Source organism: Oreochromis niloticus, linkage group LG12 (genome assembly GCF_001858045.2).
Source record: "Oreochromis niloticus isolate F11D_XX linkage group LG12, O_niloticus_UMD_NMBU, whole genome shotgun sequence".
Classification (NCBI taxonomy): Eukaryota; Metazoa; Chordata; class Actinopteri; order Cichliformes; family Cichlidae; genus Oreochromis; species Oreochromis niloticus.
The window spans coordinates 28,805,889-28,829,298 of record NC_031977.2 but is presented as its reverse complement, the minus strand read 5'-3'; the positions used below and the strand labels follow the sequence as shown (position 1 = coordinate 28,829,298).

Genomic DNA, 23,410 nt, shown 5'->3' with positions numbered 1-23,410 from the left:
AAAGCACTAAGTAAAAACTAAATAGTTACATAAATGTGGCAATATTTCTTTAAGTTTAAATACATATAATAACAATTGGAATAAATATCTATGTAAGTAAATATAGTTATAAAGTTATAGGTATTTAACAAAAGGGGTAAAGAGTCATAATATGTTGTATAAAATGCTGAAAAAGCTGAAGATAATGGATAAATGTTAAAACATATATCTATATACTATGATATACTATGAATAAAGTAGCTGAGACCAAACTGAGCTAAACACTGACAGTGTGACTGGATGAAAAACATCCTCTACATGAAAATAAAACATCAGAATAAGAGTTGTGTTTATGATGAATCATCCTGTGAGGATGTCTGCTACTGTCCTGAAGTCTGCTGCAGCTGCTTGAATGTCTGTTCAGCAGCCCTCTGACGCTCCTGTTTTCTCTCACATCGTTATGAAGTCTCACAGTCTAATGTCTTCCTTGTTCAGGCAGCTTGTCACCACATGGAGCCACGCTGCATAACACACACCCTACTGTAAGTTAAAACTATAGAAAGCTATGATATTTACTAGTTTAGTTTCTATAATTATAATACAGTTGACTCTAACTAGAAATTATATAAATACTTGTGCCTTGTATTAAGGTTGTTTATATTCATCTGTTTATATTGTATGTTTTAAATCACGGAGGCACACTCAGTTTTTTCTGTGAATACCTGAGGCAGTAATCCAGAAATCGAGACAAACACCAGCTCACATTTAGTGCAGTTTCATGTCAGTGTGAATTTTCTGCATGTTATCACTCCTGTGAGAAAGCTCACATAGCCAGAATATGCTGTCTTAAAGTGAAGCCTGTAAAGCATGCTGGTATTTTGTCACCTTGATGAGAAACTAGCGAACTCCAGACATAGACCTTTAAGCGTTTAATAATTTTCAATTTACCCAATCAGGATACACAGATGAATTACAAGGTCACAGAAGAGACAACACAAAGATAAAACTGTCCACACCCATTTTTTCTAATGAGAGGAAATATAATAGAGAGGACGGAAACACCTTGCAGTTTGTTTCACTTTCTTTTCTTTTCTTCTCTTTCTTTTCTTTTCTGTAAGATCGAAAATCATCTCGTTTGGAAACTGAAAACCGAAGGGCCCATATCTTGCAGGCATATAGAAGAATTGGATTGGTAATTGTACTTCCTTGACTGATGTTGCTGGTGAAGAGCGCCCTCCTGTGGTGAAAAGTAGAGTGTCCGTGCAATTGAAAAGCAGAAAACACAGAAGCCATTTAGTTCATTATTACACTATAACTATTATTGTGTCGATTTGTATGGGAAATTGCAACCCTGTTTTTCCATATTTAAATATAGAAACAATTTGTATTGTGCCACAACATGGCACATTTACACAAATACTGTGTTGGGAAAATAATGAATAAATAGCTAAGAAATATGTATTACAGTGAGATTTATTTATGGTTATCTGTGATTTAAGTGATTAAACTCAGTCCATAGTCAACATCTTAGTTGATGTTATCCTTGGTGGACTGGCTTTATACAGGAATAATATAGGAATTTTAAATTTACCTTTTATTTTGTTCAGTCTATGGGGGAATTTAAAGAGGCGTTTTGACACATAAATGTGTGTTTCTGCCATAATGAGACCTGTCGGCACTGACCCAAACTGAAATCTGGCGACATCCTGAGATAGAAATGCTTCGTCACCAAGAAGAAACGAAAGACTCATGGACCATTATAGTGTGGAAACAAGTTAATCTTTCCTTATCAGACCAAAAACATTTATATGAGTGTAGCGTATAATTTTGTAATTAGTCATTTTAATCCTAGCGCCTCTGATGGCCTATGTTAGGTATTACATTGTCATCCACACGACCACAGAAAAAAACGTTGGCCAGCGTCCATTGAATATTTGTGTCCATGGGTCTATAACTTCAGTGGGGGCCTTTCCAGGATTGACAAAGAGCTCGTTGGGGTCCCTGAAATATTTTAGGTTTTCTCATTTTTTAGGCAAATACTATTCAAACTTTTTTTTTTCAAAGGCAGATCCTAGCTTTACTGGTCACATGTCTCAGAGCGCATGCGTAAATGCATCTTGAATAAACAATCTTGGACACTACAGCCGCGCAACACTAAAACTTAATTACATCATGTAAGTTTGCTGTTACTCAAACACACAGTGTTCTTATTTAATTTTTTTTGTCAGGTTTCCATGTTTAAAGCTTTAATTTTAGAGTTAAAATGTGTAAAAAAAAAAAAAGTCTTACCTTAAAACCTAGCTATAGTACGATACTTGCTAGCTAAGCAAGCTAATAAACTTGAAAGATTTCCATGTGACAGTTTTTATCCGTTTACATAAATATATTTGTTTATAGCGTGAGACATTAAGTTAGTTGGTGTGATGTAAGATACTGAGGTACAGACATGTTACCTGTAACTCCGATTCTTTGTGTGCACAGGTCAGAAAAGGACAACTCTCCCCAGACTGAAGTCTTCCCTGCTATCAGATATAAAGCTCTTGACTATGTTTTTGAGGTGAGCTTGTTCATTTTACCCGGAGTATTTCATTAAAAGCTTGTTGTTCTGATTCTTTGTGTGTTTATTTCAGGCCACCACCAGTCTGAAAGTCATGCTGAACCTGCTGGCTCTGCCAACACCTTACCTGACAGGTGCCAGTGACCTGTATCCACATAGTGGAAAGCTGCTTGAAGACACCTACAGGAAACCGTGGGTCAGAGGTATTTAAAAAAAAGAAAGAGAAAAGAAAAATTGTATTTTTATTGCTAAAGATTTTGGTTAAAATGCACATCCATCATTAACACATTTGGGTATTTGTGCAGGTGTGCCAGAACTTTAGTGCTGACTGCTTTCTGCACAGAGTAATTGTCAATGTGTATTTGGTGCACCCTGTCATATGTTGCCATTTATATGAGCTGGCTTAATGAAGATTATAGAGTCAGTTTGTAGAGCGGGGATGTAAGTGGACCAGACTAGTGAAAATCTCATTTCTGTTAGTGCAAAAAAGTTTGACTGCATATTTAATCCTATTATAAGAAAAAGATGTGCAACTTCAATAGTACATCTCAGTTTTTATATATGATAAAGAAATGCTGCTATAGTTGAAAGAAATCTGTCAGCATGACTCTTTGGGCTTAAATTGTAATAAGTCAAAGTGTAAAATTACTAAAGTAATTTTGAAAGTACTTAAGCAATCGTAAAAAAACAGTAATAGCATGTTGATGATACAGGTAATCTTCACATGCCTGCCATATGAGTTAATTTGCTTATATATTTACTCCCTTGACAGGACAGGTGATCTCCACTTGCAGACTTAATGTCGGTGGCTCTGTCCTTGATAATCTGAGAGAAAAAAATCCACCAGTAAATTCAACAGAAAGGTTCTCCCTTTTAAAAACACAATCCATTCACTGAATTTTGTATTTGTGGAGAGATATGATAAATACTTTTACTTTTCAGATTTGATGTGAAAGATGAGGTGGAGGTGATACCCAGCTCTAATCCTGACTCACTTCAGGATTTAGATGAAGATTTGTATGTTTCCCTTTTAAAAGACTCACAGACTGACGGTCCATGTCAGGAATCGTTTTTAAAGCAGACACCTGATGAGATCACAGATAAGAGTGAAGGTGAACCATTTCTGTATACTACAATAAAGTTGTGAGTCTAATCTTCTTAAGGAAATCAGTTATGCTTAATAAAACATGTTTGTGTTCTGTGAAAGACCTCCTCTTGTCAGAAGAGCTCATTCCAGTCGATCACCTGCCCGAGTTTAAGAGACATTTGCCTACACTGAGAGTCATGTTGTTCAGATTGAGGATGCTTCCTGTAGCTGACCCGCTGCTGAGTTCATTGGGAAATCCCATCTCAGAAGACAACATGTTCAGGTGTATTTTAAAACCTGCAAATAAACAATCTTTGTGTGTTTATGGCCTCACTAACCATCGTGTCAAACCTGTTGGATTGAAGCTGTTTCAAGCACTGTGCATCTTATGAAAAACTGGCAGTTGTGGACACCACTAATGTTCAGACATGCGCAGACATTCAAGAGGAGTTTGTTAAAGAGCCACTCACAAACGGAGAGGTAACTAATCCTTATAAACATGAGATTATTTGCTCAGTTTATTGTTAATAGTTTTTCCTCTGCAGTTGCTGCTGTTGCCTGCTGTAGTGGAGACTCTTCAGCTGAGCACAGAAAAGTTCACAAGGTTTTCAAGCATCTGCAGTCGTGTGAGTGTCTCCACTGAGCTGATGGATGAGGAGGTTCCAGTCCTAGATGTGCTTCAAAAAGGTGACAAAGACCAAAATCCTTTAAGATGAAATAAAAAATATATTTTTTAAAACACTATTAAAAGATAAACTGATATATTTGACTTTTCTTCAGCTTCCCTTTCAAATCCTTCAGTGGATATTTCCAAGTTTAATGTACCAGATGAAGCCGGTGAAGAAACCAAGATGAATGGAGGTCTGATTGAGTCAGATTTTGCAGGTACAGAGAGCTTAGATAAAAACTGTAACTTGTTGGTTGCACTTTTTATCCAACAGTAGAGAAATGTACAGAAGCTACATCAGGCACACCATGTCTCTTCGATTGTTTGAGGTGTCTAATTATCTTTTTATGTGAGCATGTAAGTTTTAGTTTACTGTGTCTTTAAGGATGTGCGGTGCTTCCCACCGAAATGGAGCTGGAGTTGACTCTCACCCCGACTCCCCTGAAGAGTCAAACTGACATCAGTCTGTCCACCTCTGAGCTCAAGAAGGAAGAGCTGTCTCCTTGTTGCAGAATGTGTGTGTTTTTTTGTTTATTTTCACTGATTTCACATTAACTGAACAAACATGATGCACAAATAGAGATGTCATCACACTGGATTAACATGTATATTAAGATATAAATTCTTATAAACTGCTACAGCATGATGAGAAAATATAAGTGATGAGAAGCTTTTGAAACAGTAATGATTTTCATCTAGATCTTTGGTGTCGCCGAGAGCTCAGAAAGAGATGAAGGCGGCACTTTGGAAGGCAGAGAAGCACCTGAACTTTGTGGTGGGCTTTGTGTTGTCAGGTAATTTTGTAATTAAAGGAAGACTCCACAAATTTTCCACATTAAATACTCAACACTGATTAACAGTGGAAAAGTGCCAAAGCCTCCACTGGCTCTTTAGAAACTGCTTTGTTCACTGTGACAGTTTTGCTAAAGTGACTTTGAGAGAATCAGCAGGGGGAACAAAAGCCATTAAGTTTAAATGATATGAGTACACATTTTGTATTATTATGCAAAATTTGTGGTGCATCTGCTGCAGCACGTCTGACTAAGAGGACTTTTAAAATCACTGAGGTGCTGCACTGCTTTGGCATCAATAGTTAAAAGACTGATGTTTTTGGAGACCACCAGATGTCACTGTGGCCCCAAAACATCCTCTGTCTTCAACCACCCATCTACTGAAAACATTTCTGATGGGTTTGCAGCTCTAAATGGAGTCTCAAATTGGATGTAGAGACTTAAAACTTAATGTATCACAATCGAGGGACAGGCGTTGACAAAATGTGACTGTTTACCAGGCAGAGAAAGTCAATTCAAATGAATGTTGCTATCATGGAAACTCTGGGGTGCATGTTTTTGTGTCATGATTGGACTTAAAGTGAGATTTTTTTGTTTTGGTTTGGGTTTTTTTTGTTTCTAATCTGTCACATTTACAGACCTACTGAACACAGAAATCTGTGAACTGTGTCACTAAATTGCTGTATTTCCTACAGAGCCTCAAATGTATGAGCCAGCTGTTGACTTCCAGCCTCTGTGGGAAGCCTTAAAAGTTATCAAACTAGAGAAAGAAAGTTTCATAAGCGCTGCTGACAAACTGCAGTCCGAGATGGAGACGGGAGTCCCGCAGTTATCTTCGTGCTGCTGCTGCGACTTCACAGAGAGTGTGAAGTCTGATCTTCCCTCCATCACAGAGGAAACTGGGGAAGACTTCAGTAAACTGCCACCTGAACATGTGGAGGGTGAGTATTTTTGGTTTTTACATGTGAATGTGTCCATGTGTGGTAGCTGTATTAAACATATGTAGGTAATTAATTACTAAGCCATCGGTTTACTGACACTTTTCCGCATCCATTTCTTGGGAGCAGCAGTCTGAGTAGAGATACCCAGACTTCACTCTCCCCAGCCACCTAATCCATCTCTTTCAATGACACACTGAAGTGTTCCCATCTAACTGAGAGACATAATGTCTCCACGTGTACTGGGTCTGCTTGGGGGTTTTCTGGCTAAACATGCCCAAAATATCTCATCTAGGTGGTATCCTGAAATGATCCTATGCCAGAACCACCTCTGCTTGCTCCTTTTGATGCTGTGCAGTAATCAGTCTCAGGTGGGGCTCAGACCCCTTTAGGAATTGTCCACTCTGTGGTGTTAGTGGTTTGCATGGTAGTTTTTGTCCATCGCTATGTGTTTTTGGCAGCTCACTTGCAGCTGGTTTAAATGCCGAAATGCAGTCAAAACCAGGTTAATTGTTTCAGTTGTTTTTTTGGTTTGTTTTTTTAGGTGAAGTGCAAAAATTATTCATATTAAGTATCATCAGACCTCATCACTTTTCCTTCTACTCTGGTTTCAGTCGACTCCTTTCTATTGAGCACCACAGCTGAAACTCTTCTCCAAAAGAAAACCACTGTTGATTCATCTCCGAATGCCTCCCAGATGCCTGCATTCAACACAGTGAATAAAGATGTAAAACCAGCTGCTGTCACCAGCACCAGATATGATATTGGTGGCAAGAAGTTTTCTGAAGTTGCAAGCTGCTCTTCAGCTCATAAAAAAGGCATCGGCAGACAAGGACACGACTGTCAGATGGAGCTGGGTGCGAACATTTCTAAGGAGGCTGTCGCCTCCACACTGAATACTAGAGATGATGACAGAGGTTTGCTGTTTGCAAGAAATCCACCAGAGCTGGACCTTGACCCCCTGGCCACCTTCATGATGCTTAGGTCTCAGCAGATCGCTCCTGTTTCTGCATCACCTCAGAGCTCAGGCAGCACTGCAGGTACACCATGCTTACTATCTGTTCTTGCATAGTCTGAAGGTGATTTTCAGCACCTGATTTATGCTTTTGCAGCTTTATTTTCAAACATTTTTTCTGAACTTAAGACCAGACTGTTTGTATTTATTATGTGAAAAATGTAAATGAAGTATTATAGCCAAAGTCTCCACAGGAAAACTGTGTGTAGCCACAGATCCCTACATTTCCCACACAAGAAAACAAAACGCGTGAATGCACTGTAAAGCTCTTAGATTCTTCATGTTAGATTCCTCAGTAATCATCATAATTTCTTCAGCTAATCTTTTAATCCCGGTAAGTTTATAAACTTCTGCTCACCCAACTCACATAAAGAAGGCATTGTTTCTAAGGAGGCTCTAAAGCTCTCAGGTAAGCTGATTATTTTTTAATAGTTAAAAACCTCAACAGATCCAGTAAATTTACCTTAGTCTGAACTTTCTTGCTATGACTCCAGATGTATGCCTGTAAAAACTAATTTAGCCAAATGAAAACATGTTTTACCTAACCTCATCCTTTTATTTATCAGCACATGAGGTGAACCAGCAAGCACTATTGTCAGAGCTGCAGCCTTCTCCAGTGCAGAATCAAACACTGGACGTGAGGCCAGGAAATTCGGCCAGAGAGGAAGAACCTGCTAATCAGTGGACGGGTCAACTCAGTGGAAAATCACAGCAAAGACAGGACAGCCAAGTAGTTAAGATCAAACCTACAGGTGCGACACAAGTTATCAGAGTGAAGTAAAGTAACAAATATCCACACCTTACTTTCACATTTGAGTTTCAGTCAAGTAATTTCACACTTTTACAAATGTATCATTAGCAGCGATTATATGGAGACCTGAAAGCCAGGGGCGCCTCCAGAATTTTTTCATAGGGGTGGCCCTATCTGGGCCACTAAAAATAGGTCACAGACCAAAAACAGAATTTCCAATATAGGTTTTTTGAAAAATATGTCAAAAAGAGAGAGGTCTTGACAGGGGGGACCACTAGGGGGGCCAGCAAAGTTTGGGAGTGCCCCCCCATCCCCCTCTTGGCGATGCCACTGCTGACGACAGAAGCTCTTGGAGAACAATTGCAGTTTTGTGACATCAAAAACATCACTGCTAGTATCAGTTGTAACATGTTACTTTAATGCTGCCTTTTTGTTTTGAAGTCAGGCTGCTTGAGTGCATTTCTCATTGACCAGACTATAGTAGGGTCTGTTTGGAAAGCATGGTGGTTCAGATGGTGTTTTAAATTAGTGTTTTAAACCCTGTGCAGACAGCCAGCAGCGAGCCTACTGTGAGCTGCTGGCCTTCGCTCAGCCTTGTCTGAGCTCTGCCAGACAGCTGGGGCTCAACTTCCCAGGGTGTGGAGACTTCAGCAGCCTGGCACCAGACCAAACTCACTTCCTTCTCAAACAACAGGAGAGGGCGCTCTGCGGGGCCCCTGCACAGACTGCAGAACTGATCAAAGGTAGGAAATGCCATGTTAATGTTTTAATTTGCATGTTGTTGTATTAATGTATTAAACCTAGATTTAAAAGAAGTAAATTATCTACTCCCTCTCCCACTGTGTTGCAGATCAGGAAGCGCTTTTCAACCTTGCAGCTCTGATCCATGTGCTGGTGACATTTAAGGAGCTGCTGCTGAAGTGCGACCTCAGTACGGGTTTGGGTGAGCTTGATCTACTGTCACACAAGCAGCCAACCTTTAAAGTTTATTAAGTTAGTTCAAAATGCTGCAGTTTTAAAGGGGGAAAAAAATCACATTGTAATAAATTCAAAGTTCAGACAGTTAACTGGAAGTAAATTTCATAATTGTGCTATTTTTATTATAATGTAGTATGATATTGTTTTTACTTTCATATAAGTAATGACTTTGTCGAGCCAGTAGGAGAGAACCTGGGCAAGATACAGAAATATCTCCTGTAAATATCCCAAAAAAGTAAGGTAGAAAGTAAGCAATCATGTGGGATCCCATCACTCAAAACTGGAAGCTGGAGTTTCCAAAATCTTAACTTTAGTTTCAGTGTCTGCACTGAGGTTTTAACCAAACAGATGAAATATGGTGAGATTTTTAACCTGCTCTTCTTGGACAACAGAGTACCTGACAAAGGCACCTAAGGCATGTGCAGAGCAGAGTCTGCAGCAGCTGCTGAAGAGGCTACACATCATCCTCTACCTCAGTCAGAAAAACCAGGAGTCCAACCTCAAACTGCAGGAGCTCCAGCACCTGGTGGCTGAGTGGCTGAACAGCAGTAAAGGACAGAACACCAAAGATAAAGTCAGTATTGTGTAATCAATCATATACTTCTATCAGCTAAATATGATATCAGTTAAAGTCATAAATCTTTATGTGAAAAACACTTGATAAGTTGTTTATTTACCTTTGTGTAGATTCTTGTGATCATATCAGTTCACTGTGATAGCAGCAGATCAACAATAATCAACAGCTTGAACCAGGTTACAGGTAAGTAGCTCACTGATCATTTCAGTCAAAGGTTGCTAAACTAAAAAATATTCAAAGAAAAATTAAATGCTGCAAAACATGCAGAAATAAGACAAACAGGTGACTGTCGTTGTGTCATAGAGTTAATTATATTTGCCTTTTTTTTTGTTGTTTGAGGTGCAACTGCAGTTTGTCCAGAGCAGGACAAGATAAAGCTCAATGGTGCAAGTGTAGTCAGCAGGTAAAAGTGTATCATAGTTCATTCATCTAGGCCTGTGTGATACATTGGTATATAGAGATATGAAGTCATAAATAATTACATGATATTTTTGATGTAGTTGGATATTATAGAGACATAATAAAGCTGTGCTTGAGGTCCCATCCCCTACTTTCCAAGTTATTTTTTTTAAATTAACATACATTCTTTATTTTATTTTATTTTATTTTCTCTGAAGTGCCTCATATGAGTGTTTCTGAAAAGACTTGAAAAGGGTATTTTCAGTTTCAAAGGGTAAATAATATCTATTTTGTTATTTTATATTTTGGCAATAGCAAAATGTATACATCTAATGGCTATATTTTCAGATTAGGAGCCATTCATCACACTGTCTTGAGTATAAGTAAACATGTTGTTGTCATACTTCTATCCTGTTTCCAGCATGCATGATAGCGTGTGCGTGGTGGTGTATGAACAGGATATTGGCCCCGACTTCCCCTGGACCTGTTTCTCTCTAGTCATGGAGTACGACCATCCGGGCCAGTCTCCATGGTCTGCAATCTGTAGGGAGAGGAGCATCAGCCACCTAACGTTCAACACCAGCGTCTCTGATGCAGGTCAGCTGCCACCAAATTCCACGTATTAATATTATGTCTGATATTTTCGCTTAAATTCTTTTAAATGTGCTTGTTTCCCTAAAGAGAATATCTCGTGGTGCCTGGAGGACAACGTCCCATATGTGTTATTTGTGACGGAGGGACTTATTAACTGTCCGCTGCTACTGCAAACACTCGAGTCAGAGTGAGTTTAAATATCCTTGGAAGTAAGCCAGCAGTCTAAGTGCTGTCGTAGTCATCACAGAGTTTACTCATATCATGCATGGAGGAAACTTATTTTCTAGTTCTGCTGCATCACTTTTGACATTTTAACAGATAATTATAACTCTGACAGCTAAAAATCAATCAGTCAATATGCTGCCTCTGCCTTGGACTTTCCTTACCTTCAGACAGCAAAGGCTATTTTTTTTTTTTTTGTAGTTTTTTTACCCGACCTCCCAGTCCTGATGAGCGCTGTTTGATTATTTGGTGAAACATGTCTGTCACAGGTTTAATGTGACGGTGCTCGAGAGGAGCCATTGTCCCTCGCTGCAGAGGCTCGGAGGGATCCACAATTACACTGTCATCACAGTGGACGAAAGCACCACCATCGTCATTCAGGTATCAGGAAACACATAAACACTTCATCTTTGTGAGGAAACTTCATTTAATACGGTGCTGGTTGTAAATTTTAAAGCACATACAATAACAGTAGACTGCGCGAATGTGGGAAAAGAAACATTTTTCTTTACACATCTCAGGCTGTTCATGGTTTGTAAATGTGTCAGTGACAAAATAAAAATCCGATGTCTGACAGTGTTTTAAGGGAACTGGTAACATGTGCTTCACTTAGGTACGGAAGCTTTTTTCTAACACTGAAAAAAAATGTACATGAAATTTAAACTGGTAAGTTATTTTCAAGTTGATGAAATTTTTGAGATACTTAACTCAAAATTTAGAGTTTTGAAGTTAGAATTTAAACATGCATAACTCAGAATTTTGACTTACAGACAAAATCAGTGATAAAAGTCTGCTTCCATACTTACGTTTATGGTTTCATGTTTTTAAACATCTTGGTTTTAGCCAAGCTGTTTTAGATCCTACTCTCACCACTTGACGACCATCTTGATACACTTCTGGGCAGTTATTTTGAAGCATTATTTAACTTTAATTTCAGTCCAATCAGTCCTCATAAAGACAGTATACACAGACTTGTTATGAGGGCGGATTTCCTCTGCGTTTAGTCCCAATGCTCTAATGAGTCTCTTAAGTGGAAATGCTGACCAACAAACTCTGCAACTACTTAAAGAAAAACACACATACTTTTGCTGACTGTGTGTGTGTGTGTGTAGGAGCAGGATGAACTATGTCAAGAGCGAGCCAGTGAGAGAGTGGTGATGAGGCTGACTGCTCTCTCTCTTCAGTACAGCTGCTGCTGGCTCATCCTTCATTGTCCAGAAGGTCAGGGAGGAAGGTGGGTGTCCACATATACTTAACCCTACACCCTCACTTGGAGAGTGTATTTAACTTTGAACCAAGTATTGACCCTAAAACCTGATGATTTTGTCTTCCAAAAGGGTCCTTATTTATCTCCCCTAAACAGTAGTAGTGTATGAGAAGGCTTGATTTTGTGTGTGTGCAGATTTTCCAGTGAAGCCTTCAGCAACTTGGTGCTAGTCTATTCATCTCTGGTGCTATTGAGAATGAAGTCTGAGGATCTGGATGTAAAGGTAGAACATGTGGTGCCCCTCTCTGTAACAGATCATTATTATTATTATCATCTTCATTCAAATCAAATTAATATCCTTTCAGGATATTGAAGACATTTCACCAATATTTTAAACAAAAAAAACAAAAGTTATAAAAAAGAATAAACAACAGTAAGATACAGGCATTTCTGAACATTGTCTTGCAGGTGCTGATTGTGTCAGATGTATTGGAAATAGCAAAGTCCATCAGTCAGATCTGCTTCCACAGCCTGATGTCCAGTGACAGAGACCCTGTCAGGTTCCTGAACAGAGACTGGCTGACTGTGATGCCCTCACAGGTGAAGCTCATATCCCCAAATCAAAGCTATTCATACGGAAAGGTCTAGAATAAATTGCACCAACATCAGTGATGAATTAAAGCAGTGTTTTGACTCTATTTTTAAGAGCATGTGGATACTTTTTTATCAATGGTTAATTATAAGCTGGTCCAGTTGTAATCAAGAGGGATAACTGGACAGCATACAGTTAGAAAATGCAGGTTCTGTGCAGTTCGGTTTTTGTATTTCTGTAGTCACACTGCAGAAAACAGTGGTTGGAGACTGAGGAACAACTGAAATTATTCTTACTGTATGCAGGATCCTTTATTATTAACTGTGATAATTAGGACTGATAAATCAGGAAAAAATGCTGATCTGTTGCCATCTACATGCACAGAAATTCACATTTAACAGAATGTTTTTTCATTAACTACTTATACTGAGAGACCAGTCAGGACCTCATAGGTTTGAAACAGAAATTATTCCATAAATGGTGGTGAAGTTTCAAAGAGACAAAAACTAAATGCACCTTTTACAACTGTCTTATGTCTGCTGTGTGATTTTATATATTTTTTTATGAATCAAAATCTATTACATGTTTTGTCATTGATTGCATTTCTTTTTTTTCCATTTGCTTCCTCCAGGAAGAAAAGTGTTTGTCACAGTTCCCTTGCATTAACCCCCTGGTTGCACAGCTGATGTTGAGCAGAGTGCCATCCTTTGAGTGGCTCCTGGGGGCTTCACTGTGTCAGCTGAAGGAGCTGCTTCCTGAGGTGCCACATAAAGTGCTAAAGGTGATCATGTGCAGTAAATATGTTTGTATTTGGAACACTTGTTTTAGAAAAATTTATTACTTTAGACAGAAGGGAAATTACAAATAAAAATAAACAGAGTTCGGGCGCCGGTTTAGCTCAATGCGTTGAGCAGGTACGGCTGAGAGCAGCCGGCCCGGGTTTGAGTCCGACCCGAGGCCCTTTGCCGCATGTCTTCCCCTCTCTCTGCCCCCGCTTTCCTGTCCTTTTTTCACTGCGTCTATCAAATAAAGCTGAAAAAATCCCCCCAAAATATTTAGAAAATAAATACATAAATAAACCGAGTTGTTAAGAAATTAAATTGGATTTTTTCGCCCTTCTCTTCCGAGTTTAGCTCTTCAGTGACACGACCTCCCTGTATCCACTGGCACCAGATCCAAAAGGCCCTCAGACTATTACCACTGGGACAAACCAACAAAGCAGCCCACAGACTCACACTGGGGATTATGAATGCATGAAGTCCCCCCATCCAGACCTTCTCTGTAGCAACCAGAACACCAGCTTCCTGTTCGAGAGTCCACAGGAGAGCTTCTACCCAACATTCGAGGATGGCAACTCGGATTTCAAACTTGACCTGAGTGATACTTTTGGCAGTTCAGATGTTTGTTTCCAGGGAAGCTGGACCAGCAATGATCCATGGAGAGAGGATGGGAAGATCTCTGGATGGAGGAGCATAGCTGGAGCAGTGGGGAGGGTTGTTGAAAGATCAGTCGATGGGTGGACACACAAGACTCCGCTAAACGATTGCACCATTTCTTTACACCCTGCTGACAACCCACTCAAACTGGACTCCACCTTCAGTTACAGTACCTCCCTGCAGCAGCCAGCCAGCCCCCAAACGTCCACATACCCTACACTCTACAAGGACTTTAATCCTCCCAGTCAGCACGTCACCTCCAGTCTTAGCACACCTACAGGTATCCTGTGGGGTCATGATCACGTTGGTGGAGAGATGGCATCACTTTCAGCCAACTATGGCTCCAGATACTGGACAGGACAGGAGAGGAAGAGGAGCAGAGAAGCTGCAGGCTTGATTGGATCAGGTGAAAAATAGAAATAGAAGCTATTCGGGTCTCTAGCACGATACTAGCTGTTGACACAACCTTTGATACTATACTTACGTTGCCATGGTTCCCTGTAGTTTTTGTGGAAGATGTCTATGTCTGTAAACACTCACCAAAATCCCTCTGAGCAGCAGTAAAACTGAAAACTTCCACACAAGCCACAAATGGAGACCATTCGCCTTCAGAGTAAAAGTTGTTTCAAAAAGGTGGAGCTTTTACTTTGAAAGCGAATGTAGTTTGTATAGTTGACCATTCACAAGATTTACACCATGGTCCTCAAACTTCCACAGAGAACAAACAACTTTTATTGTCTGGCATACTAACCTGAATTTTATGCTGCTGATGTGAGCTGAGTCACTGGTGACAACAGAGCAGCTTTTACTTCAATAGTCAATAGTTTCCAAACCTGAAGGCAGCACATCAGGTGAGGAGCAGACTAGGTGCATGCTCAGAATCTTTTTTTAACTTTTTTTAACTCTCGATTTTCCTCCCAGGTCCTTTATCTACATCTTATAATTAAAAATTTTGTTGAATAGTCACACGAGAACCAGCAAACAATAAGTGGGCATAACAGGAGTTGTGTTGGGTGATCTAATTTATAGATCCCATGTTCAGAGCTGCACGAGAAAATGATCCTGAACAGATTTTGTGGTTGGAAATGCACATTACAGTCTCCTTTTTCTTATTTCGCAGGTAAAAGTTTAGGCGCTAACATGGCTCATTTGTTCTTACTTTATTTTTTGGTTGTTTTTTTTTTTTCCATTTGCAGTGTTGTCACCATCGAAGAAGGGAAGGCTGAGCTATGAGAGAGTGCCCGGGAGAAGTGATGGACAGACGAGGCTTAAATTGTTTTAGAAAAGAATGGGAGAAGGAATAAAAAATATTAAAATGCATTAAAACATTAAAAGTTCAGTCATGGCATAGTTTGCAGTGGGGTTTTTTTTTTCTCAGATTACATTTTTAGTTTTTCACCTAAAAGTCTACATTTTAAATGTTTATAAGCAATTGTGACTTTCTGAATTCCTTTTTTGTCACCAAAAATGCTGTTAATGTTTAAAAAAGGAGGAACAGTTAATTTTATTAAAGTTCAAAGGCAATATCATGATTTTTGTATTATCTCAGTGTAAAATATTATTTATTGTATAAATTTGCTTTGCACTTTTTCATATTATAGTATTAGCTATTTTAAGCAGTTTTACAGGGCACGCTGCTCCTTTTCTATTTATAATTTAATTAATTTTAGTTATCTATTTCTAATTTATCAAAATTCAGAATTTGTTTGGTGTTTTTCTTTGTAAGTGTCCCTGAAGTTTCCCAAGCTGGTATAGAAACAGACAATGAATAGTACTAATAACATGGTGGCATTTTAAATTGATTAACGCCTTAAATCTGCTTACAACTACATTATAATGTGTTATAAATGATTATATGTTTAAATACTGCTAAGTAACAAGGAGAAGGTGTTGGCAGGTTCTTCTTACAAAATAAGATTAAGCATAATTATAATTATCTGCACATGTTTGCTGTGCCCCCTCCCCATACTGAGCATGCTCAATTGAGGAAAAACAAATTGTGATTTATGGCTGGAGGAATGGGATGGAGGGTGTTTCCCAGTTAACCTGATAAAGTCTCATTTTAGCAGCTCCAATGGCGGGGCTTCTTTTTTTATATATATAATTTAGTGAAGCAATCCCCTTATCGTGCTCTCTCAGCATGTGGAGAGAGTGCTTATCTTCACGAGCCAGCAGAGTGAAGCCAGCTCCCTCAGGAATGATCCCCAGACAAAGACGACCCCAGGGACATCGACTCCAAGCCTCCCTGCCTCTGGACAGCCATATCAAGCACTGACTACCACCATCAATAACCCACCACTTTCTTTTTTTTTTTTAAATGTGTCCCTCTCTCTACGTGTCCGTCTCCCTGGCTGCTGCCTGCTTAGAAGCAGTGGACAAACAAAGAGAGAAATGGTTTGTTTTTTTAATGGCACAGGAACAAAAGCAGTCAGCAGGGTGGTCAAAGGAGTCCCCCTATGAAGGCGAGGCAAACAGTAGCCTAATGGTGCAGTAATGGTCCCTGACTACACTGGAGCCCTGCACTGAATGGGACAGGAGAGATATTGTGGGAAGGAGCAGGCTGTTTAAACCAAAGCATCCTTTAGTCTGGCTCCTATTTTGGCTTCAGCTGTAAAGGTCACACTGTTATCTTTAATCACAGCCTGCAATTAAGAGTCACCTGTGAGTTTTCTCTTTTAAAGAAGAGATGGAGCCCTAGCAGAAGCACCTTTATAGTTGGATAGTTATTACAGATAAAGAGGGGGGGAAACTGAGATGTATGATTGCTTTTGGGCATAAAAAGCAGCACCTCAAAATGCTGAGTAAAAGGTAAATGACACAAGCTCCATGAAACAAATCAAGAAATAATGATTTGCATGGTAAGAATAAAATTTTCTGAAGTATGAGTAACGTGTTGGTATTTGATAATCCAAATGTAGATTTATCTTGTAGTTTTTTGCCTGGTTCTAGTTTTAATATATAAGGTTTATTACCATTTTAATTTTATTCTGGGGTTGCTGTTCTTACACTGATTTAAAAAAAATATCTAAAAAGCTGGTGCTGATTTTTGCACAGGGTTCTTATAACATTTTTTAAGGTAAATACATTTGAAAATGAAGTGAATTTAAGATTAGGATTTTTCTTTTTTTTTATTTAAAAAAAAAAGTGCCTCCAGGAAACAGTTCATGTAATAATAACTGGTCAGTCAGTGATCATCGATAACAATTTAGTCATGTGTCAATTCAAGTCAAGTCACACTGTGACGACACTTGAATCATTGACTTAGCAATCCACTGCACACATGGTGTCACAGTTTTGCTAAAATTATAATTGTATAGGCTAACGTATGAATGTTAGCTTAGACTGAATGATTTAAATTGTTTAAACTAATGATGGTGCTGTAGAGGATAACCAAAATGCTACATGAATGTCCATCTGTACAAAATGTGGTTCCAGTCTTCAGTTTTCAGGGTGTTGTGCCACAAAAAATGGACATTTCCAGGTAGACTGAGCCCGATTGAATGTGTACCTTCTGTGTTGCCTTAGTTGATTAAAAAATGATAAAGTTTACCACTATATGCCTCCCGATGATGAACAAAAATGTCTTTAAGGCTAAGCAAAACTAAGCCCCAATCAACAAGGCTGCTTAAAGATTGCTTTGTTTTACATTTCTGATGAAAACTCCTCACGTGATACCAACTGTTGAAATGAGATGGTGCTTGGATAAAATTAAAAGGAACATTTTTGGTCCAGTGCATCAACTTGCAAAGGAAAAACCCAAAAAATAAAACACCTCATTATGTGGTTTTGGTCAGCTGTTTGAAGGACTGCATCAGCAGGACTTATTACGTTATATAAATTAGTATACAAAGTTAAAAATGGGAAGTATCCAAACAGCTCAGACTCATTTTACTGTAACTTCTCTGATCTTTGGCTGTGTTGTAACAGTGTAAGATGAAGTAATGTGATTTGGTCTACTGCTAAAAAAAGATCCAGTGTTTGTAATGTAGTACAACATTTCTTTATATATGAATTCTGCAGTGACTTCTGGCTTAGATTTTCTCTGCAGAACCCCCTGAAAAAACAACATGCTGCACTTCATTCAGTTGAATTTATTTTACGAGTTTGCCCTCATTCTGCTCCCAGATGATGATGATGACTTACAGCAGGTACACTCTGCCATCAAACCACCACACAGAGAAGTGAGTCTGCAGACCTGGAGTGGAGGCTGGATGGAGGCAGCGAGCAGCGGCGCCTGGCCTGCAGGTGCAGCCTCTTGGACGTGCAGCGGGGTCTCATGAATGCCCGATTCAGAAAACGGCCCCCATCGGGCCTGTTCTCCAGGCCCGGGGCTAATCCCAGCCCCTAATCGGATTATGTAAATTCCTACTCCACACAGAGACTTTTATGGAAGGCTGCGTCTTTGAAACAACACTTGAAGGGTGTAAAAAGAACAGTGACAATTGGTTAAACTAGATGTGTTTTTCTGTCTGAACGGAGGTTGAAAGTGGGAGGCAGAGGAAGGGGGTGAGATGGGGGAGTGAGGAGTGGCTACAGAGAGGTGAGTTAGACGCTGTGCTCTCCGTGTTTCCTCTCTAATTTATGTGTGGCCCCTTGGAATGGCTCAACAAGATTACCCTAGTCATAACAAAACCCATATTGTCCGACTGTCAATCTGGATATGGTATTTTTACCTTTTGTGGCCCAATCAGGCCGGATTCAAAGCAGAGCAGCCACTGATATCAAGGTCTTTTCCTCGGTGGAGGGGACGGTGGGTTGTCCATGCCTAATGTCAGAGAAACAGAAAGGAATAAGTGTCCACAGCAGTAAGAGAAGGATCAGAGAGATGAACGTCTCAGTTTCACTTCAATAGGAATTTATTTGTCACCTTTAGCGCTAACCTTCAAGGATTAAATGAGCAATGAATCATAAAAGCAGCACAAATAGTCATTTAAAGAGCTGTTAAATCATAAAAGCTGCAGAAAGGCCCCCACAAATAAAGACAAATCATTTAAACACAGCAGCATCATAAACACACACACACTTGTTCCAAGTGACAGAAAAGGGAGGAGTTATGTGTTTTAACAATCACACCAACCTCACACAATGCACGCAGCGGCTCCACGACAGCACACGTCACACAATGGAGCTCGCGCTGCTATAAAAATGTGGGATGCGAGCACTCGGCACTCTCATCCCTCCCTCCCTCTCTCTGTCTCTCCCCTCTCCTCTAATTCATTAGGAGCTCGGTGAGCATGAGGAGACGCGTCTAAGTGGACCTTCACACTGGTCTCCAGGACACACTGATGACAAAGGAACCTCTGCCTCTGAGATTTCTGCACATTTCCCACACACAGGTACAGGTGAGACTTCATTCTCCAGGATTTTCCCTCCTCCGAGGCAATGTTTCCACTTATAGTAGCATAGTAGATATTTAATGTGCTGTAATAAACGCTTGATAGCTGCAGATATTTGTTTTCAAAATATTAAGTGCAAAAGAAGTTTAATAAATAGTGTCTAATGTAGTTTAAAATACCATCTGTTAATGATTTAAAAGCTTCATTGCTTGCAAATGGTAAACACTGCAGAAGAACTTGATGTGTCACTTGTGCCAGCCAAAAAAAACTCTGGAATATGCCTTTAAATATGAAGAAAAACACAAAGGCTGCGTATTGCAGAAATAGGTAGCAAATGAATCAATTATGATAAATGCTTTTGTGGGATTTAAAACAATTTGCAAATTTCTCCCTGCTCCTGGTGCCTCCACCTTCCTCCTATCATTTTCAGCACCACCACTGTGACTGATGATTTACTTATTTATATATTTTAAAGCTTTTATATCCATTTTCTCTGTCTTGCATTGAGTTTGGAACCAAAAACTCAAAATAAACACAAATTACTGTCATGCCTTGAATTAAGTAGCCTAACGTTGTGTCACTTGTTGCAGCTGAGCTCAGCACCATGACCAGAAAGGTGTTCACCAACACGAGGGAGCGCTGGCGCCAGCACAACGTCAACACTGCCTTTGCCGAGCTCCGCAAGCTCATCCCTACCCATCCTCCGGAGAAGAAGCTGAGCAAGAACGAGATCCTGCGCCTGGCCATGCGCTACATCAACTTCCTGGTCCAGCTGCTGGAGAGCCAGAGCGGCCAGCCAGCCGGCCACTCCCCCAGCGCCCTGCTCACCTTTCTCAGAGGCAACATGGAGCAGCTGCACTCCCCTCCTCACCCCTGGGCCCTGACCAGTGACACGGAGGCTCCGTCGCCCGGATCCAGCTGTGACAGCTCTGAGGCCTGGTAGAGCCGCAGCTCATCTAACAGAAGCAACTCTGGAGTGAACTTTTGGACCCTTTCTTTCTTCCTGGGGTTTCTGCACTGATCTGGTCCTCTGTAAAGACTGTTGTGTGTCTGCCCTCAGGGCAGAGTGTGTGATAGTCAAACGTGGCTGAAAAGTGAGCACCGTCTCTGTGTTGAACTTATGAAATATAATTTGCAGGTGAAATTGATTTGTGTTCTGCATGGGTGTGTAAAAACCTGGATGTACTATTCCCCTCATGTCTTTATGTTAATATTCCTTGTTGCCGGCCCGCCTGGAACTAATTTAGTTTTGCAGCATCGGGGTGTTTTGCCAATGAGGAAAAATGGAAGGGATTAAGGAATTTCTCATTTCGAGCAAAAGATTGAATAAGGAATTTGAATAGATAATGGTTCAGCCAAGACTGCAAATAATCTCAAAATAACCAAGGGCACTTTTTCCCCACTAGTCGACATGCTGCCCCCCTCCTCCCAGAGAAGACTACATGTGACCTTTCTTTTCAATTATCAAGGTTATACCACTTCACAAAAATCAATCCTACGAAAGCCTTTCCCCCTTTTCTCATCCCTTTCACACAACAGTGTCAGTATTTGTTACTAGTCGGGTTGGGTTTTGGCAAAACTGACAATCTTCTTTCAGTAATTGTACACAAATCTCTTCGCTGTGTTTTCACTTGGTTATTTGTTGTACAATACGCATGTCATATAGCCAAAGATGATAATAATAATAATAAGTTGATTGTCTCCTGTTAAGAGTGTGCTGATTATCTTCTGATACCTCTTTTGTAAGTTATTTTGGTTTGTTTGTGAATATAAGGTATGTTATTTATTTGAACTATTTATTTAATAAATGATTTGTTACCTTCTGAATTGTTAAGTATGAGTAATTGTTTCACTAAAGTGTTTCAAAGCCCCCAGTAAGCAAATTTTGAATCACATAGACATAGATACATTTTATCATTTGAACCTATTATAGAAAAGGGGATCTGGACTAGTTTCAGTCTGACATTTACTCCAGGCGCTGATATGAAATCTAATCATTCAGGATACTTCAATAAAAGATAATGCAGATAATGCATTATCATCATTATCAGATAATGCAACAAATGAACTGCTCAGAGGAGTTAAAAAGATTATCCAGACTTCTACCCATCTTTCCCCAGGTATGTATCAATGCAGCTAACCAAAAATTTAATTGTATACTTTTAGATAATAAACTCCATCTTTTAACTAATTTGCTTTGCCATTTCCACCTTTTATTGTTTTTTTTATCTAACAGTTTCATTTTCAAAAGCTAGTTGTTTCACCCATCCATCCTCCGTGTTTAAATGATTTATGCACTTCTTCTAGCTATCAATAATTTTTGTTTTTACATTTTGTTTCCTTTTTTTTGTTTTAGTCATGCTAATATTAAGTGCCCTCAGGGATATTTGTACCCCTGGTTGGGAATCACTATTCTAAACTGTTTGAGGAAACAGGAAAGTGGACACTCCTACTCCTTTTTGAGGTAAAAAAAAAACAAAAACAAAACAAAAAACAAACAAACTCTCAAAAAAAACAAAAATAATTTATAATTAACAATAACCAATAAATATGCTATATATAATTTCTGATAGATAGATAGATAGATAGATAGATAGATAGATAGATAGATAGATAGATAGATAGATAGATAGATAGATAGATAGATAGATAGATAGATAGATAGTGTAGGTTTTTACACTAAGTCAGAAACACAGCTGATGTGAAATTAAGAGCAAAGCTGCTGCGTCTTTGTAAGCCCAGAGACATTTGCTTTCAGCAGCGCCTGTGATGACAGTGTGGACACAAAACTGACCTCTGCTCTCTGTCTACTGACCAGAGGCCTGAGGGATGAGCGCTCAATGTGACCGCTTAACTTGCAACCTCTGAGGTCAGAGGTCGCTCTGGAGTCAAACACTGTTGAGATGACCAGAGTGCAAATGCCGTTCTTGCTCTCTTTCTCTTATTTTTTAAAGGATAGCATCACTCTGTTGCTTCATAAAGTATTTAGCAGCCCTAAAGTAAATGTAATATATACATAATACAAATATATACATACATATATATATATAAATATATATATATATATAGGGTTTAATAATCCAAAGTGCTCTTCAGATATTTTCTTCGACAAACACTCTGAAAGCAACATTCAGTTTACAGTACTTTAAAAACAAGAAATTTTACATTGCATTGCTTATTTTTACTGCTGCCAGTAAATAATTAGGCCTTTTTTTAATTATCAGAATAGCTGCTGATCAATTTTCAGTCAGCAAACCTATTAATGGATTATTTCTTTCACCTCTAGCTACAGTATCAACAGTCTTCTTGTTTGGCAGCCGGTTAAACTGAGGTCAGACATTTACATGTCTAATCGCCTATTGTGACTACAGAAAATGGGCCCCGTTTTCAGGCAAGAGGCAGTAACTAACTGAGCTGCAGAGTAAACACTGAGTCGGTTTTAGGCGCTTTCACCCCGGCTGTTAAACTCCGGCTAATGGTGTGTAAACGGAGCAGAGGGCAGCTGGACACAGTGACTGCAGGCCTGTGGGAAGTGACAGGTGACTCTTTGTGATGCTGCAGTAATACTAAATGAATTCTATGGTAGAGGCAGAATGACAAATATTTCAACCAAGCAGTATGGCTCATCTATAACATGAATTTAGGAACTGTTTATGGCTTGAGGAATTTAACGGGAAATTGAGCAACTTTCTGGTAAAATGCAAAAAGATTAAAATAACAGGGGACTGCTTTGTGGGCTGAACGTTTTGGTGAAAGTCATCATGATGTTCCATAATTCAGTCATCTGACATTGAAGGCGTGTGAAGCCTTTTCCGTACAGGCTATAAGGCTGTGAAAAAGCATTTTGTTGAACCACCTTATTTACAGAAAACGCCTAACGGCAGCGCGAGCATAACTCTGACCTCAACTTTCCACAAGGATTATGAAACCATGCACTGAGAAATAATAACAAATCTGTACGCTTCTCATTCCCTCCACCAAGTATATTTGCCTGATTGACTATTCTCTCCCAAGTATGTGGGCAATCGTCTATTGAGAGCACATTTCCTTATCAGCGTCTAGCACACTGTCTGAATCCGTTATCACAATGGGCCAGATCAGTGCAGGCAGCCCCTCGCTCTCTCGGCTGAGGCGCCCATGAAAAAGAATTTCTGGAGTTGGGTGCCAACCGATAGGCCCTGAGCTCTTTATCCCCTTAAAGCCAATTCACACTCTGCATGTTTAAATATCTCAGCTCAACCCCTGCCCTCCCACTCCCATCACGCACTCGAACCCCTCCTCCTC

General features: G+C 39.6%; 2 protein-coding genes across 3 annotated transcripts; both read left to right on the top strand.

The window, feature by feature from the left end:
* The first annotated feature begins 1,909 nt into the window (after positions 1-1,909).
* On the top strand, positions 1,910-15,140 carry shoc1 (shortage in chiasmata 1). 2 transcript variants are annotated; one of them, XM_005473588.4, is made up of 28 exons: positions 1,912-2,153; positions 2,461-2,536; positions 2,610-2,739; positions 3,309-3,399; positions 3,479-3,648; positions 3,744-3,906; positions 3,989-4,103; positions 4,169-4,310; positions 4,404-4,508; positions 4,676-4,805; positions 4,990-5,084; positions 5,777-6,022; positions 6,634-7,059; positions 7,601-7,786; positions 8,334-8,528; positions 8,636-8,728; positions 9,156-9,337; positions 9,451-9,523; positions 9,680-9,743; positions 10,161-10,336; positions 10,421-10,520; positions 10,825-10,936; positions 11,668-11,789; positions 11,958-12,045; positions 12,231-12,362; positions 12,986-13,135; positions 13,488-14,196; positions 14,987-15,140. In XM_005473588.4, coding segments are annotated over exons 1-28 (4,359 nt in total). In that variant the 5' UTR covers positions 1,912-2,151; the 3' UTR covers positions 15,073-15,140. The 2 variants fall into 2 exon arrangements, with proteins under 2 accessions (XP_005473646.1, XP_005473645.1); XM_005473589.4 differs by lacking the exon at positions 13,488-14,196 and having other exon boundaries at positions 1,910-2,153.
* Positions 15,141-18,951: 3,811 nt separating this feature from the next.
* tal2 (T-cell acute lymphocytic leukemia 2) lies at positions 18,952-20,943 on the top strand. The gene is made up of 2 exons (XM_025896954.1): positions 18,952-19,132; positions 19,717-20,943. Exon 2 carries the CDS (start codon positions 19,731-19,733, stop codon positions 20,067-20,069), a length of 339 nt encoding a protein of 112 aa, XP_025752739.1. The 5' UTR covers positions 18,952-19,132; positions 19,717-19,730; the 3' UTR covers positions 20,070-20,943.
* The last annotated feature ends 2,467 nt before the right edge of the window (positions 20,944-23,410 follow it).

Excerpts from the sequence above, each read along its gene's own strand:
- shoc1 (XM_005473588.4), top strand. Across the intron at positions 2,537-2,609 it reads CTCTTGACTATGTTTTTGAG|GCCACCACCAGTCTGAAAGT; the intron begins GTGAGCTTGTTC and ends TGTTTATTTCAG. Across the intron at positions 6,023-6,633 it reads GCCACCTGAACATGTGGAGG|TCGACTCCTTTCTATTGAGC; the intron begins GTGAGTATTTTT and ends CTCTGGTTTCAG.
- tal2 (XM_025896954.1), top strand. The coding sequence starts at position 19,731 with ATGACCAGAAAGGTGTTCACCAACACGAGGGAGCGCTGGCGCCAGCAC.